Source organism: Gopherus flavomarginatus, chromosome 7, assembly GCF_025201925.1.
Source record: "Gopherus flavomarginatus isolate rGopFla2 chromosome 7, rGopFla2.mat.asm, whole genome shotgun sequence".
NCBI classification, from domain to species: Eukaryota; Metazoa; Chordata; order Testudines; family Testudinidae; genus Gopherus; species Gopherus flavomarginatus.
The window spans coordinates 14,198,586-14,215,455 of NC_066623.1; the positions used below are offsets into that span (position 1 = coordinate 14,198,586).

General features: G+C 45.0%; 1 protein-coding gene across 8 annotated transcripts in view; it reads right to left on the reverse strand.

Moving 5' to 3' along the window:
• Positions 1 to 16,870, reverse strand: part of RAPGEF6 (Rap guanine nucleotide exchange factor 6) — a 268,596-nt gene that overhangs the window by 76,048 nt on the left and 175,678 nt on the right. For all 8 annotated transcript variants that reach the window (XM_050962513.1, XM_050962511.1, XM_050962518.1 and 5 more), the window contains 5 exons: positions 5,487 to 5,667; positions 4,503 to 4,639; positions 3,632 to 3,790; positions 2,417 to 2,569; positions 1,684 to 1,848 (listed from right to left, as the gene is read on the reverse strand). In XM_050962513.1, coding sequence (XP_050818470.1) covers positions 1,684 to 1,848; positions 2,417 to 2,569; positions 3,632 to 3,790; positions 4,503 to 4,639; positions 5,487 to 5,667 — 795 coding nt within the window. The remainder of the gene's footprint in view (positions 1 to 1,683; positions 1,849 to 2,416; positions 2,570 to 3,631; positions 3,791 to 4,502; positions 4,640 to 5,486; positions 5,668 to 16,870) is intronic.

Consider the following 16,870-nt stretch of genomic DNA (forward strand, 5'->3'; position numbering starts at 1 on the left):
GGTTTGCCTGTGGGAGGTCCCCGGTCCCGCGGATTCGGCGGCACCCCTGCGGGAGGTCCACCGAAGCCGCGGGACCAGCAGACCCTCCGCAGGCATGCTGCCGAAGGCAACCTGGCTTGCTACCCCAGGCTTGCTACCCCAGGCACGCGCTTGGTGTGCTGGTGCCTGGAGCCACCCGTGGTCAGGACCCCTTCTTCTCTTTGATGGCTGCTTTCTTTGTTCCTTCTAGTGCAGTGAATCAGTGGACAAGGAGCGAGAGCAAGAGAGGAGGGGTGCCCTGGGGTGTTTGTCCCCCCTTTTATAGTGTCAGTCCCCTCCCACTTGGAAAATATTTCCAGATGAGATTCAGGATGACAGGCAGTTTGTGTGGAAGGAAACTCTATGCTGTTTCTGTGCTAAGATGTAGATTTTTTGCCCCATCCCTTTTCCTGCCAAAAAAAATTGCCACTTAGCAAATAATGGCCCATCAACCTTGTTTACACCTGGTTGACATGTCAGCTTGCCCTTTGTCTTTGAGGGACTGGTTTGGCCACTCCCCAGACTTCCCTGGAAAACACTTTTAGTCATGACCTCAGCTTATGTTTATAACTTCACATACAATAAAATACTGCTACGTGCATTTTGCCATGACATTACTGATCAGCAAATTATGAGTTTTTAAATGGTATCTCACATTATACAAAGATTATTACAATAGTGTGTAGGATGTGGACATGGGAGTATATTCTATCACAATATGAAATAGTCCTGTCAGACAGACTGCTAAGATCATGTGACAGTTATTCCAGATGTTCTCTGTGGACAATTTTCACATTTTTAATTAAAAAAAAAGTAAGACTAATTGACAAAATGCATGGCACAATAAAGAGAGAAAGAACAACATGAAACAGTTGAAAAGCAGAGAAAAGCCTCTGTAATTTTAAATACCAACTCTTTCGCTGGTCAACAGGTTTTGTTGCAGGTAAACTCTAGTATATATGAAAAAAGTCGGCTAAGAACATTATTGCCATCTTTTTCAAATAGGCTATGAACAAAAACCATCAGACCATATAAATTTTATTTTGCGTACACGTGCATATTCATACAGAACTTCACTTACTTCCATATATAGAAGTATTGTAATTGCATCAATTGTACCATCCACAACCCTTTTCTGTGGTGGCAGTTAACTTCAGGTGCATGGTTTGTAGAAAGCTGCTTAAATCAAATGCACTTGCTGCCTTAAAAACAATGGAAGATAGGTCCAATGCTGTCATGAAAGCAACAGTGATATGCCCAGGAAATCATGGACATTTAATTGCCCTGAATTACTGGCAAAAATGGGTCTTCTGAGAGGGCTGATTGTACCCAGAATATTAGAGGGTACACCGGAAAATATTTGCTCTGTGTGAAATTTGTGAACAATAGGTCTTGACTTAGATTTCAGATACATTGCTATTTACATAATAAGATCAGCAATTACACATTTTAGAGGCTATGAGAGGCATATCTGAATTTAGAATCAAAACTTACATGTGTGCAACTACGTGGAAGAATACCTTTTTATGCTACTGAAATATATTGGTATAAAAATGTGTATTTTTAGATTATCATGGAACTGCCAGACTTTATCAGCACCACAAAAAAGGGTTAAAGATCGATAACTTTTCACCCCAAAAGCTGGTCTGTTCATTCGACACCAACCTTATCCCTGAGGCTGTCCACTTTAAACCACTCCAGCAGTTTATCCCCAACTTCCAATGGGCTTGATAGAAATGTCCTGTATGTTAAAAGGAAATCTTCTATATAAGTTGGGTCCACAATAGAATGTTCTTCTATTAAATGCATGATGAGTCGCTCAGGTGTTGCCTTAAAAACAGAAGTGCAAAGGGCTTTCAGGAAGTATCACACAGTATCATCACCCCAGTGATGATATCCAGGCTTTGAACCACACGTATTGCACTTTTTTTTTTCTTCAAATTATACCGAGTGATTGATAAACGCTTAGAAAGAAAAAGAATCAGTGTGTTTAAGTGCAGTTCACATATTTCAACCTTCCTAAACATTTTGTAGGACTATGCACAATCTTGTCATTTATAATAGCATTTTGTTTGCACAATAACATTCCATCAATTCTTTCGTGTGTTTTAAAATCCCTCTTCTAATCCAACACAACACACATTAATGCATGTAAAGACACTAAATGGTGGTTTCTAACATAAAACCAGAAAATCTGTACTGAACAGATCCTGTTTTATTAATAAGAAGCAGATTTTCTATTTATATAAAAATATAAATCCTTTCTAATCAACTCTCTATTGAGCTGTATTAGGAAAGACAAATGTGAATATATGTTCCAGGTTCCCACTGTATTTTCTGACAAATTAACATTTTTAGAGTTTGACAGGTAGAATATTAAGTAAATAAAGAAAATCACCTTAATGACTATATGTCCTTTTCTGGTTCCACTGCGATCTAGCTCTCTGTGCTCCTTTACCATAACAATTTCTCCTTCTTCCTCGACTTTATGAGTGTTTTTTTCCACATGGTTCAGAATCCGCCAGTAATCCTGCTGGGCTATACAAACAAACTGACCCAGAACAATATGGGGACAATTAATAAATCTGTAATACATAAACACATCTCCACGCACTAAACCTGGGCAAATGTAATGCAATAGCGATAGCATATCATTTGACATCAGTCCAGTCCTGTCCAGTTCCACTAGATATTAAATTGTAAACAGATTCCAAGCGAAATTGATAATCCCTCACACAGTACTACGATGTTACTGTGCAAAGACCAATCTTAAAAGAGAACTTAGCTTGTAAAAAGTGGAAATGATATTTTCTGTTTAACTGTTCTTATAGCATTTCAAACACACACAAATACCATGACCTTAAGTGGTAAATAGTTACTTCAGCATAACACAAAAGTTCCTGTTTCTCAGATGACAGCAATGTACAAGAAAATTGTTCCAAAATAAGAAGGGAGAACCGACAACTAAGGGCTTGTCTATATGGTGTTTTAGTTTGCACTAGAAGGGTGTAAATTCTAGTCCATACTAGCTTATTGGGCACTAACTAACCTGTGTGGAACCTGCTGGCCCACACCAAAAGTTCTCTAGTGTGTGTTAATGTAGCCCTGTAACTTGCACTAGGGAACTTTTAATTAGGGTTGCTGACATTGTATTTCAAAATTAAGGGACCATTTTTTAGCATCCACATCCTCCCCCTTCTCCCGATATTATCATCATCATCATTATTATTAATAATAATCAGTACTTACCTACATTCACCAGTGGTATTTCTTGTCGCTTTTTGCAGCAATCAGCAACTCCTGATCTTGTTGTACAGAGAGGAAAACACCCCTTCTAATAAGGGATTGTTGGCAATCTTACTTTTTAATGCATGCCACCCGGGCCTACATGGCCCATTTAGTGCACAACATGCTAGTGTGCACTGGAATTTACACCCCTCTATTGCAGACTAAAGAATTGTGTAAACATGCCCTAATTTAACAGAGTGCCCACCCTTCCAACTTCCTTTATTCTATTTCTGTTATAAATATCATTATATTAGATGAAACCATATTATCTTTTTTTATTAACCACTTAAAAATGTGCGAAAATTATACATATGTATAATCTTACCTGACAGTCATCTACTTTGGTCCTAACCACTCCATTCATGTACTGTTTATCCAAAGAAGGGGTAATCCCAAAACTATTTCCCATACAGAGACTTTCAGTTTTCCCATCTGGATGGCTGATTTCCACGGTGCCGTTTAAAATAACATACCAAGAATCAAGCTAGAATGAATTTAAAAAAAAGTATGGCTCTCTCAGCAAGTTCTAATAAGAAAGATGAATCAATGCTTATCTTTCAGAAGTATTTGCCCATGTGGTAGTAAATATGCTTTCATTACAATTTTGCAACATTTCATTCAATACAACATGTCAAGAACTGCTGTTTACTGTCCACTGACTTGTAAGCAGTAAGTGACGGACGAGCCAAAATAAAAAAAAAATTATTTCTAGCTTTGCAATCCACCAAGTGCTAATAATTTCCAAATATTTGCATGTGCTGCCGCTACCCTTTTGACAACGAAGCCTATGGTGTGATACTATATTTTTAACATAGGCATTAAAACATGTTCATTGGACACTCAAATTTGCACAAGAGGAGACTTGAGTTAAGCCAGTGGGTAACACTTGCACAAGATCAAAAATATTTTTTAGAAGATTACTTCAGAAAAGGGATATTATTTCCCGGGCAGATAATTTTATTTTTTTTCCTGATAGAAAAGATCCATCCTTTTATGACATTATAAATACAATTTTTGTAAAATAACCCCTAACTATTAGGTAGCAGTACAAAAATAAATTGCAATATACCAGATTACTGTTCAAGTACTATACATACAAATTGTTTAATGCTGTTGTACGTTTAGATTTGAACATATTAAAATCCTGAGTTTCAGTATCATACAGTGCTTAAATTATGTAATGTGCTATAACTTACTTCTTGTCCATCTTCAAGTATGATGGCTCCTGCTTGTTCTACCACTTCAAATATCATAACTGAACAAAGTTCTCTTCTTACAGACATGGTCATGTTTGCAAAGGCTGGGAGTTGATGCATAAATTCCAGTAATTGCTCTATTAGATAAAGGAAACATTGATATCAAGACTGCAAGGCCTGTTCCTCTAAGGTACTATACCCCCTGCAGGTATATTAAACCTCAGAGTTAAACTCACTGAAGGAATTGCTCAGTGGTATTTCAATCACTATTAGTGCCTGTGGCTAAATGAGCACAGCATGCATTTTACAATCAACATTAATAAAAGGAACCTGGCTTTTCAATCTTGATTGTGCTCTGATTGACTATTACGGCATCAGTCTAGCTAAGTGTAAAAGCACTGGAACTTTAAGCCTTTAGAAAAGTTATAAAGTACTTTTGCTGAATAATGATTGTAAGATAGATAATATCAATAACATGAAATCATTTTTAGTGTTCACAGAATAATCAGAGGAAAAGTATAAACCATCTCAATTTTTGTTTTAGTGTTAAACTAATGCCACCTTTAGCCTGGCGCATGCAGAAACCTCTTTTTGACTAGGATTCCTTGGAACTTAAATTCAGCCTCTTTATACTGTGATAATAATACCAGCCCTGCCAAAAATTCCAAAACAAATTTGCAGTGTCAGGCAGCTAAATTTACTCCCCATCCCACTCCCACATTAGCAAACTGTAATCATTAAAGTATTTAGCAACTCAGTGCTAATATTTTCAAACATCTAGGTTCTCATAATAAATTTAAGAAGAGAATAATAGTCTAGTTTAGTTTATAAATTCTTTGGGACAACAAGAGTTGGAAAAAATCTCTGAAAAGCATCATCCATAGTTATGAGGCTATATATTTATTAATAATTATGCACTTACACAGATTTCAAAGAAGACTATTATTTGAGTTATAAAATAGATCATATCAAGATCTTTCTCACCAATGTCATCGTCCGTTTTGTCTGCAGGTTCTTTTTCAAGGCACTCTCGTACAACATCTCGCCCCAGTAATGGATCTGAAGTTCTGTCAATATCTTCATCTTCTTCTTCTTCATCTTCAGAGTCCACAGGTGCTTCTGGGAGACCTGTTAAATCTACATCTCCCATATCACTTTCTGTAGCCTGTAGAAGAGAAATGATCAGGCAGTTAATTCAATTTCTACACAGGTTTAACAGTTTATGGTCTAAGCTTATAGGCCCAGTCAGTGTATACCACAAAAATCAAAAAGTATCCTTTGACTAATAATTATGAGCTACAAGTTATGATAACTCAATATGTTTTACCACTTGAATACTTAAGGAAAGATATTACAATGCAATTTACTATTACAGAAAGACTGATATAAATATCTATCTGGTGCATGTACATGTATATGTTTTTATATTTTACATAAAAAGCATACATAAGAGGACAGACGCATTATTTTCATAAATCAGGGATGACTATATATGTTATCACTCATGAACTGTAGTCGTCCCTGACTTATGAAAACAAAAATAGTATGTTGCACCATACTCTATCTTTGTACATATGCTTATAAATGAGAGAAAACTGTTGAAGTGGAATATACAACCACTGCAATTTTACATGTTGCTGTTTGAACTCAAATTATCTAAATGATCTATATCACAATTCAAACAGTTTACTTAGTTTAGTATGTACACATTACACCTCTGGCATTTAGGGCAGTGATGAAGCTCCTCCACTCCTGTCTGTTTCTGGCAAGTCTTTCAATGGGGCACAGCTGGGGAACCATTGAAATATCATACAGTGTAGTTGGAAGAAAAAGTGCTAGGAAGCTTAGATAGTATAGTTATTGCACAACTTTGGACAGCAGAGTTTAATTTCAATTGTTTGACTATGTTAGAAGAAAAGCAGGAGACACTGGAAATGGTTTAGTTAGGTCGCAACTTTAGTCCTAAATGTCTGGGAGTATCTGGCAAATAAAAGTAAGATAATTCCATAATCATTGTACATATACTGGGGGAAGAGGGGGTGAGCCATTGTGGTCCCCAGCCAACCTACCACTGGGACCTAGCCACTCTCCATCCCCAAAGGAAGGCTACAAAGGAGGGGGTTGGCTTCCTGCCATACCATTCACAGGAGCCACAAATCCCTCATTTTTGCTCTTTTAAAGAACACATCCTTTAAGTCCTTTACCAATGCATTTCATCTGATCACTGTTTCCCTTCCCTACAGAGCACCTGCACTGGACATCTGCAGCACACCTACATAATGAATTGCAACACCATAGCCTAAGACCCTTTTCATGTTTACCCCAAATAAGTCCCAATCTGATATGAGGAAGGTGAAAAAAAAAACCACCACCTTGGCCTATCTGGCAGGGAGAGAAAAAGTCCTTCACAGACCCCCAAGCAAGGAGTGATTAGCATAACACAGCGGATCATGACAAAACCTGGTATTTAACTACCACAACGGGTGGGAGGGTAGGTGCTGTTCCACCTGATATAGGCAAAAGAGGACTTTTCTCGCACTGAGTGGAACTAAATAATCTTGCCTCTCTTCTGGACACCAGTGGGGATTGGAGAAAAGGGTCAGCATCCCATGCTGACCTGGTCTGAAGCTGCTGCAGCAAGTCGTTTTGGCTCTCTAGCCTTTAAAGGGGCCACACCTTTTTTCTACAACACAGACAACGTCCCTTGCCACTTCATGTAGCGTGAGGTCATTTAGTGTTCATTCAGTTTGCATATGCGCCCTCCCTCCCCAGTGTCTTCCTCGAAGCTATCCAGCAGTGCACAGGCAATTTCCCAACCCCTTGTTCCTTCTCCACTGCAAAGCCCCTGAGGAAGAACTCCAAAGTTGAGGGGAGAAGGGCAGGTTGTAAAGCACCCATAGGGGGATACATCTCGAAGAATCATCATTACTCACAAGGTGACTAACTTCCTCTTTTGTGATATGACATCATGTCATTTTGCCTGATTCTTGCAGTGAGTGACTTCCTCTTCTTCTTCAGTAGTGTCCCTATAGGTGCTCAACTGTAGGTGACTTCACAGCAGTGTCCCCTATGAAGGGCTGGGACTTGAAAGTGGAGTCTGTTACTACAGAGTGCTGAGGAGCCGAAGATGGCGTAGGAGGCTGAATCTCAGTTTTTGCATAATGTTCTGCAAAAGCGTGAGCAGAAGCTCAAAACTTTGCAGATTGCTGAGACAGGAATGCAACTGAGGTAGAAACTGACCTCATGGAGTTAGTACAGACCCCGGACTAGGCAGCAGGTTATGTCCTTGATAACAGAGGTTAATGCAACCCGAAACCCATTTGGATTGTCTTTGAGCTGATATCACGGTGCCTCCGGATTTTTCCCTGAACAAAAGGAAGAGTTTAGAGGACTTCCTGAACTCCTTAGTCCTGTCCAAGTAGAATGCTAGTGCTCTTCTAACAGCTACCATATCCAGAATTGCCTCCGTTGACACTTTGTGGTTTTGGGAAAAAACAGGAAGATGGATCTGTTGATTCATATGGAAAGTGGAGGTAACTTTATGCAGAAACTTGGGATGCAGCCTCAATGTTACTTTGTCTTTAAAAAAAGACTGTGTATCGTGGGTGTGCCATTAGGGCCACTATTTCTCCTGTGTGTCTAGCTGAGGTGATGGCAATTAGAAATGGTGTCTTCATGGACAGGTATAAAAAAGAGGAAGTTGCCATGGGCTTAAAGGGAGGTCTAACCAAAGCCCTGAGAACTTGGTTAAGATCCCAGACTGGAGTGGGTGCTCTCACATGTGGGAAGAGATTCCCAATGCCGATAAGGAATCCACGTGTCAGCAGGTGAGCTAACACTGAGTAGCCGTCTACCTGACAGTGGAAAGCCATTATAGCCACAAGATGTACCTTAAGGGAGCTGAATGAGAGTTCTTACTACTTGAGGTCTAAAATGTAGTCTAAAATCAGAGGAAAGGAAGACAAGGTTGGAGCTATGTACTTAGAATGACATCAAACTTGGAATCCTTTCCGTTTTTGTAGGGAAGTACGTCAAGTGGTCAACTTTTGGCTATGCAGCAACACATCTTTTACCTCATCAAGATATTCTGCCTCTAAGTCTTGGAACCAAAAAGGAGCCATGCCTGAAGGCAGAGGACCCGCAGGTCGGGGTGAAGATCAGCCTGTCGCTTTGAGAGAGCAGGTGGACAATGGGCCAAAGTGGAACTAGAGGACATATTGCCATCTGTCAGATAGGGAAACCAGACATGCCTTGGCCAGTAGGGGGCAATCAGAATAACTCTGGCTTTCTCTCATTGAATTTTCAACAGGACCTTGGATAGAAGAGGAAACAGGGAAAAGGCATACAAAAGATCCTTGTCACATGGGAGGATGAGGGCGTCTCCCAGCAAACGTTTCCCCAGGCTGGCCCTGGAGCAGTAACAAGGGCATTTCTTATTTCAGTAAGTAGTGAAGAGACCTGTAATTAGGGTTCACCAAAGGGCAAATATGTCTTGAAACACCTCTGAGTTCAGTTACCATTTGTGGTTGTGAGAAAAATTCCGACTGAGACTGTCAGATGTCACGTTCAGTGTTCCTGGTAGACAGACAGCTGAGAAAAGCAGGTTGTAATGGATGCACCAATTTCAAAGTTTGAGTGCTTTGGAGGGAGCTATGGCACCCCCAGTGATTTACGTAAAACATACAGGTCACATTGTCTGTCATGACCTTTGTTTACATGTTTTTGATGAAAGGCAAAAAGTCTGCACAGGTATTCTTGACAGCCCTTAGCTCTCATAGATTGATATGGAGGGTGACTTCTGTAGAAGACCACTTGCCTTGAATCTTGAACTCCTCAGCCTATTAAGGAGGCATTCACCATTAGAGTAAGCGTCAGTGGCAGGTGTACAAAAAGAACACCTGCTTGGACACTGGATGGGTCTTTCCATCAGTCCAGGGAATGTAAACTGCTATCACTGCCCTGCGCAGTGATAGCAGTTTAGCTAGTCTGTCCCTGTTTGGGAAACAGACAGAAGTGAGCCACATCCGAAGACACTGCACGAACATCTGAGCATTTGGGGTAACAAAGGTACATTCTGTCTTATGACCTAGCACCTTTTTATGTTTTTGAAGACTGGACATTGATTTATATTATAAGGAATAATTTTGATTGATTAAATCACAAACAGTTACAATTTTATCTTCTCATTCCTAGAACAAAGCATTGTGGTGAGCAATATCAATGTATTGCATTAAATGCTAACCTCTTATATTAGGGCTGTCAAGCGATTACAAAATGTGCGTGCAATTAATTGCACTGTTCAACAATAATGGATTACCATTTATTTAAACAGTTTGGGATGTTTTCTAAATATTAAACTATATTGATTTCAATTACAACACAGAATACAAAGTGTACAGTGCTCACTTTATTTTTTATTACAAGTATTTGCCCTATTAAAAAAAAAAAACAAAAGAAATAGAATTTTTCAATTCACCTAATACAAGCTTTGTAGTGCAATTTCTTTATCATGAAAGTTGACTTACAAACCTAGAATTATGTGTCATCCGCATGGAAGCATGTCCTCTGGAATGGTGGCCGAAGCATGAGGCGGCACACGAACGTTTAGCATAACTGACATGTAATTAACTGGCAATGCAGACTACAAAAGTGCCATGCAAATGCTTGTTTTCACTTTCTGGTGACAAGAAGCAGGCAGCCTTATCTGTAAATGTAAACAAACTTGTTTGTCTTAGCAACTGGCTGAACAAGAAGTAGGACTGAGTGTAGGCTCTGAAGTTTTACATTGTTTTGTTTTTGATTGGTTATGTAACAAACAAACAAAAAGTTTACATTTGTAAGTTGTATTTTCACAACAAACAGATTGCACTATAGTACTTGTATGAGGTGAATTGAAAAATACTATTTTTTTTTATCATTTTTACAGTGCAAATATTTGTAATAAAAATAATATACACTATGATTTCAATTACAACACAGAATACAATATATATGAAAATGTAGAAAAACATCCAAAATATTTAATAAATTTCAACTGGTATTCTGTTCTTTAACAGTGCGCTCAATCAAGATTAATTTTTTAAATCACAATTACTTTTTTTTAGTTAATTACGTGAGTTAACTGCGATTAATTGACAGCCCTAATAAACATTTAGACTTTTATATGCTCCGGATGGGGATGCAGTCTCTGGGGTAGGGCCAGAAATAAGGAGTTCATGGTGCGAGAAGGGGCTCGGGCTAGGGCAGAGGGTTGGGGTGCAGGGGGGAGGGAGGATGAGGGCTCTGGCTGGGGGTGCGGGATCTGGGGTGGGGCTCAAGATGAGGGGCTGGCGGAGCAGGAGGATCTCCGGGCTAGGACCAAGGGGTTTGGAGGGCAGGAGGGGTTCAGGAGTGTAGGCTCTGGGTGGCACTTAACTCAAGCAGCTCCCAGAAGCCACGGCATGCCTCCCCTCCAGCTCCCACACAGAGGGGCAGCCAGGAGGCTCTAAACACCGCCCTGCCCACAGCACTGTCCCTGCAGCTCCCACTGGCTGTGGTTCCAAGCCAATGGGAGCTGCAGGGGAGGTGCTTAGGGCAGTGGCAGTGTGCAGAGTCCCCTCGCTACCCCTACATGTAGGAGTCAAAGGGGGAAGATGCCGCTGCTTCCAGGAGCCACGCAGCACCACAGCATGTGCAGAGTGGGGCAAGCCCCCGCTCCCGCTCCCTAGCTGGAGCGCCAGAGCAGGGCAAGCCTCAGATCCTGCTTCCTGGCAGGAGCTCAAGGACCAGATTAAAACACTTGAAGGGCCGGATGCGGCTCCCTGGACATAGTTTTCCCACCCCTGCATTAACTGCTTTGGAATTAAGCCCAAGTGCAAACTGTGTTTGGAGAGAGTCTGAACAGCACAGCACCTTATTCAATGATTTCTAGCCTTTCTACAGCTAGTTAGCCTGAATTTTTATTATGTTTCTCAATCAGAGCAACACAGATTGTGGACCTCACTTTCCAGTTTGACAAGCTCAAGCTAAAATACTAAAGCTTAAGCATATATGCAGAATAAGGGGAGGAGGTTTGCTTGTTTGGTTCTGTTTTTTTCTGATTTAGGTGATAATCAGCCAATAAAAGACATGCAACCCTTCTTTCTACAGGCAAAAGGAAGAAGTGCTAGATTGCATCCAGCCGCTTCAGGAATGCATAAGGGGGAGGGACAAGAAGCAATCACTACCTTCCAGACCTCTGAGCAATCGGGATATAATGACAGTCCACACAGACCCAGTCTGAAACTGCCACAAAAAGTCACTCTGGCTCTGTAGGGTGACATGTTTGCCTACAAGCCAGACAACAGCCTCCACCACTTAATGTGCGGTGCGGTCATTCCCCAAGGGTAAAAGTGAACTTTCTTTTGTTATGCCCTAGTCTACTATGCCCGTAAACAAATAATTACCTAAGAAATAATAGATGGTTCTTAAACTGTGTCCCAAGGACCACTTACAGATGGCCCACAAAGTCTTCACAGGTTATATAGTGATGGGAGAAAATCTGGGGGCTTTGGACAGCACACATTGAGCTATCTGTAGAAACAGCTGTTCCTGCTGCCAAGAATGATACCACACTGTCAACTTCAAAATTCCTTGATGAACTGTTAAATCCACTAAAATTCATTTATTTTTCAATGAACAGAATGTGTGCCGGTTGTATAGCCTGTGAGCACATTTAGATAATAAATACACAATTCTTTAATTTCTGATACATACATTGGCAATAATAACCAGTCAAAATGCCACCATCCCCCAGCAGAATGCAATCACTGACTCATCTCCACAAAATCATTACACAAATAAGGACCTGCAGGATGAGAAGGTGCAAGGAACCCTATTAATAAAAGACGGTTACTCACCTTGTAACTGGTGTTCTTCGAGATGTGTTGCTCATATCCATTCCAGGTAGGTGTACGCGCCGCGCGTGCACGTTTGCCGGAAATTTTTTTACCCTAGCAACTCCAGTGGGCCGGCAGGTCGCCCCCTAGAGTGAGGCCACTATGGCACTTGATATATAACCCTGCCGGCCCGCCCACTCCTCAGTTCCTTCTTGCCGGCTACTCCGACAGTGGGGAAGGAGGGCGGGTGTGGAATGGATATGAGCAACACATCTCGAAGAACACCAGTTACAAGGTGAGTAACCGTCTTTTCTTCTTCGAGTGATTGCTCATATCCATTCCAGGTAGGTGAATCCCAAGCCTTACCTAGGCGGAGTGAGAAGCCGCGGCCTGGAGCACTGCAGAGCCAAAGGCCGCATCATCTCTGGACTGCTGAACCAGGGCATAATGGGAAGCAAATGTGTGGACCGATGACCAGGTCTTGGATTGGCACGCGGGCAAGGAAAGCCAGCGATGACGCCTGTGCTCTGGTGGAGTGAGCAGTCACATGGCCCGTCGGAATGTGGGCCAGGTCATAACAGGTCCTGATACGGGAGGTAACCCAGGAAGATATCCTCTGCGAGGAAATCGGTAGTCCCTTGACCCAGTCCGCTACCGCCACGAATAACTGGGGGGACTTGCGGAATGGTTTGGTCCTGTCCACATAAAATGCTAGCACCCGACGGACATCTAGCAAGTGGAGCTGTTGCTCCCTGCGGGACGAATGGGGATTTGGGAAAAAGACGGGGAGGAAGATCTCCTGGTTAATGTGGAAAGCTGAGACCACCTTGGGAAGAAAGGCAGAGTGTGGTGTCAGCTGCACCTTGTCTTTATGGAAGACTGTATACGGGGGATTTACTGTGAGGGCCCGTAGTTCCGACACCCGTCTAGCTGAGGTGATGGCCACTAAAAAGGCGGTCTTCCATGAGAGATAGAGCAGGGAGCAAGTAGCTAACGGCTCAAATGGAGGACCCATGAGCCGAGTTAGGACCAGGTTGAGATCCCATGAAGGGGCAGGAGGGCGGATCTCTGGATAGAGACGTTCCAGTCCCTTCAGGAATCTCGCCACCATAGGGTGGGAGAAGACGGAACGTCCGTCCCCTCCAGGATGAAACGTGGAAATAGCCGCTAGGTGAACCCGAAGGGACGACAACGCCAGACCCTGGGCCTTGAGGGATCAGATGTAGTCCAGAATAGTGGTGATGGGAATCTCCATAGGGAGAAGACCTTTCTCCGAACACCAACAGGAGAAACGCTTCCACTTAGCCGAGTAAGTAGCCCTGGTGGAAGGCTTTCTATGCCCAGGAGAACCTCCCGAACCGGGGTAGAGCAGCGTAACTCGGAGCCTGTCAACCACGCAGGAGCCATGCCGTAAGGTGCAGAGATCGAAGGTCCGGGTGACAGAGCCTGCCGTGGTCCTGGGTGATCAGGTCCAGATGAAGGGGCAGGGCAACTGGGTTGGCTACTGAGAGGTCCAGCAACATGGGGTACCAATGTTGTCTGGCCCACGCTGGAGCTATCAGAATCACGCGAGCTCTGTCTCTGCGCACCTTGAGGAGGACCCTGTGTATCAGCAGAAAGGGAGGGAACGCGTAAAACAGGTGGGTCGCCCATGGGATCAGGAAGGCATCCGCTATAGGCCCGGGCTCCCGACCCTGAAAGGAGCAGAATGCTCGACATTTCCTGTTCTCCCTGGACGCGAAGAGGTCCATCCGGGGACGACCCCACCTCTGGAAGAGTGAGAGGGCGACGTCTGGGCGGAGGGACCACTCGTGCGAGCGGAAGGACCTGCTCAGTCGATCCGCTAGAGTGTTTCGTACTCCCGGGAGATAGGAGGCGGAAAGGTGAACGGCATGGGCTATACAAAACTCCCAGAGATGCATCGCCTCGAGACATAGGGGAGAGGACCTGGTGTCGCCCTGCTTGTTGATGTAGAACATGGTCGTCGTGTTGTCGGTGAACACCCCCACACAATGACCTTGAAGGTGATGGACGAACGCTTGACAAGCAAGACGGATCGCTCTCAACTCCCGTATGTTGATGTGGAGGTCCAGCTCCTAAGGGGTCCACAGGCCCTGAGTTCTTCGGGCGCCGCAGTGTGCCCCCCAGCCCAGATCTGAGGCGTCCGTCGTCAGGGATGCCGAGGGCTGGGGCGGATGGAACGGGAGCCCCGCACAGACTACGGACTGGTCCAGCCACCACCGAAGGGAGTCCAGTACCCTTTGGGGAACGGTGACAACTGTGTCCAACGAATGTCTGGTCGGCCGGTACTGCGCGATGAGCCAAGACTGAAGAGGCCTCATGCGGAGTCGGGCATACGCTGTCACGAACGTACAGGCCGCCATATGTCCCAGGAGGGCCAGACATGTTCTTAGAGAGGTCAGCGGGGCCGCCTGCAAGCGCAGAATGATGGCCGACAGCGACTGGAACCTGGGCAAGGGTAGCAAGGCCCTGGCTAGGGTAGAGTCCAGAACGGCCCCGATGAACTCTATCCTCTGCGTGGGGAGCAGAGTAGACTTGTCCACGTTGATCACGAGGCCTAGGGCAGCAAAGAGGCTGCTGATCCTGCGGACGTGGTCGCGGACCTGCAGCTCCGATGTGCCCCGGATCAGCCAGTCGTCGAGGTAGGAGAACACGTGAATGCGGCCGCGCCGGAGGTATGCGACGACGACTGCCTTGCATTTCGTGAACACCCTCGGGGCCGTAGAGAGGCCAAACGGGAGGACCGCAAATTGATAATGTTGGCGGTTGACCACAAAGCGGAGGAAACGCCTGTGCTGGGGGGATATGGCGATATAGAAGTAAGCGTCCTGCATGTCGAGGGCGGCGTACCAGTCTCTGGGATCCAGGGATGGGATGATGGTTCCAAGGGATACCATACGGAACTTCAACTTTACCATATACTTGTTGAGTTCCCGCAGGTCGAGGAGAGGCCTGAGGCCCCCCTTGGATTTGAGGATTAGAAAGTAGTGGGAATAAAACCCCTTGCCCTTCTCGCTCTCTGGAACCTCCTCTATGACTCCCTTGACGAGGAGTGTCTGCACCTCCTGATGGAGGAATTGCTCGTGAGAGGTGTCCCTGAAGAGGGACGAGGGTGGTGGGTGGGAGGGAAGGGGCGATGAAAACTGCAGGCGATAACCGGCCTGCACAGTGTGCAAGACCCAACGGTCCGATGTTATTTGGGTCCATGCCGGGAGGAAAAATGAAAGACGCTTGGAAAACTGCGGGGAAGGATCCAGAGGGGAAACTGGTACTGCGCCCTTGGGTGCACCTTCAAAATGAAGGCTTGGGTCCAGGAGGGGCCTTGGCGGAGCCTTGGTTTTGCCCCGTTTGGCCACCCGACTGTCTGCGTCGGTTGTTCCTGCCGCGGCGCCTATTAAGGTCCTGCCGCGGACGGAACTGAGGATACGGCCGACGCTGCTGTTGTTAGTTCTGCTGCCGGAATGGCCTGCGCTGTGTCGCAGGCATATGCATCCCCAAAGACCGTATTATGACCCTATTGTCTTTAAGATCCTTTAGTCTGGGGTCTGTCTTAGCAGAAAACAGGCCCTGGCCTTCGAAGGGGAGGTCCTGGATAGTATGCTGGAGCTCTGGCAGAAGGCCAGAGACCTGAAGCCAGGAAATGCAGCGCATCATAAGCCCTGAGGCAAGGGTCCGAGCGGCCGAGTCCGCAGCATCTAAGGAGGCTTGTAGCGAGGTCCTCGCTACCTTTTTGCCCTCATCCAGAATGGTGGTAAACTCCTGACGGGCGTCCTGCGGTAACAGCTCTGCAAATTTTCCCGCCGCCACCCAAGAGTTAAAGGAGTAGCGGCTAAGGAGGGCCTGCTGGTTCGAGACCCTGAGCTGTAGCGCCCCCGCTGAATAGACCTTGCGGCCCAGGAGGTCCATCCGCCTCGCCTCCTTAGACTTGGGCGCCGGGGCCTCTTGACCATGGCGCTCCCTGTCGTTCACCGACTGGACCACAAGGGAGCAGGGTGTCGGGTGAACATGCAGGTATTCATAGCCCTTCGAGGGGGCCATGTACTTCCTTTTCACTCCTCGAACGGTCGGAGGGATGGAGGCCAGTGACTGCCAGATAGTAGCGGCGTTGGCCTGAATAGTCTTGATAAAAGGCAGGGCCACTCTGGTGGGCGCATCGGCGGAGAGGATGCTCACCACAGGGTCCTCGATTTCAGAGACCTCCTCTGCTTGAATGTCCAGGTTTTGTGCCACGCGTCGGAGGAGGTCCTGGTGTGCCCTAAGATCTAGAGGGGGAGGGCTGGAGGACGAGGTACCCGCCACTGCCTCATCAGGGGAAGACGACAAGGAAACCCCTGGCAACAGAGCGTCCACGGGGGGTTCTGTCTGGGGCTGCACCTCCGTCACTAGAGGGAGCTCTGGGTCCTGGTGGCTGGACCTGTCTTCTGCTTCCGGGGAGGGAGGGGCTCTAGACACCGTTGCCTCTGGTGGCCTGCATTCCGCCGCAGGGCGGGG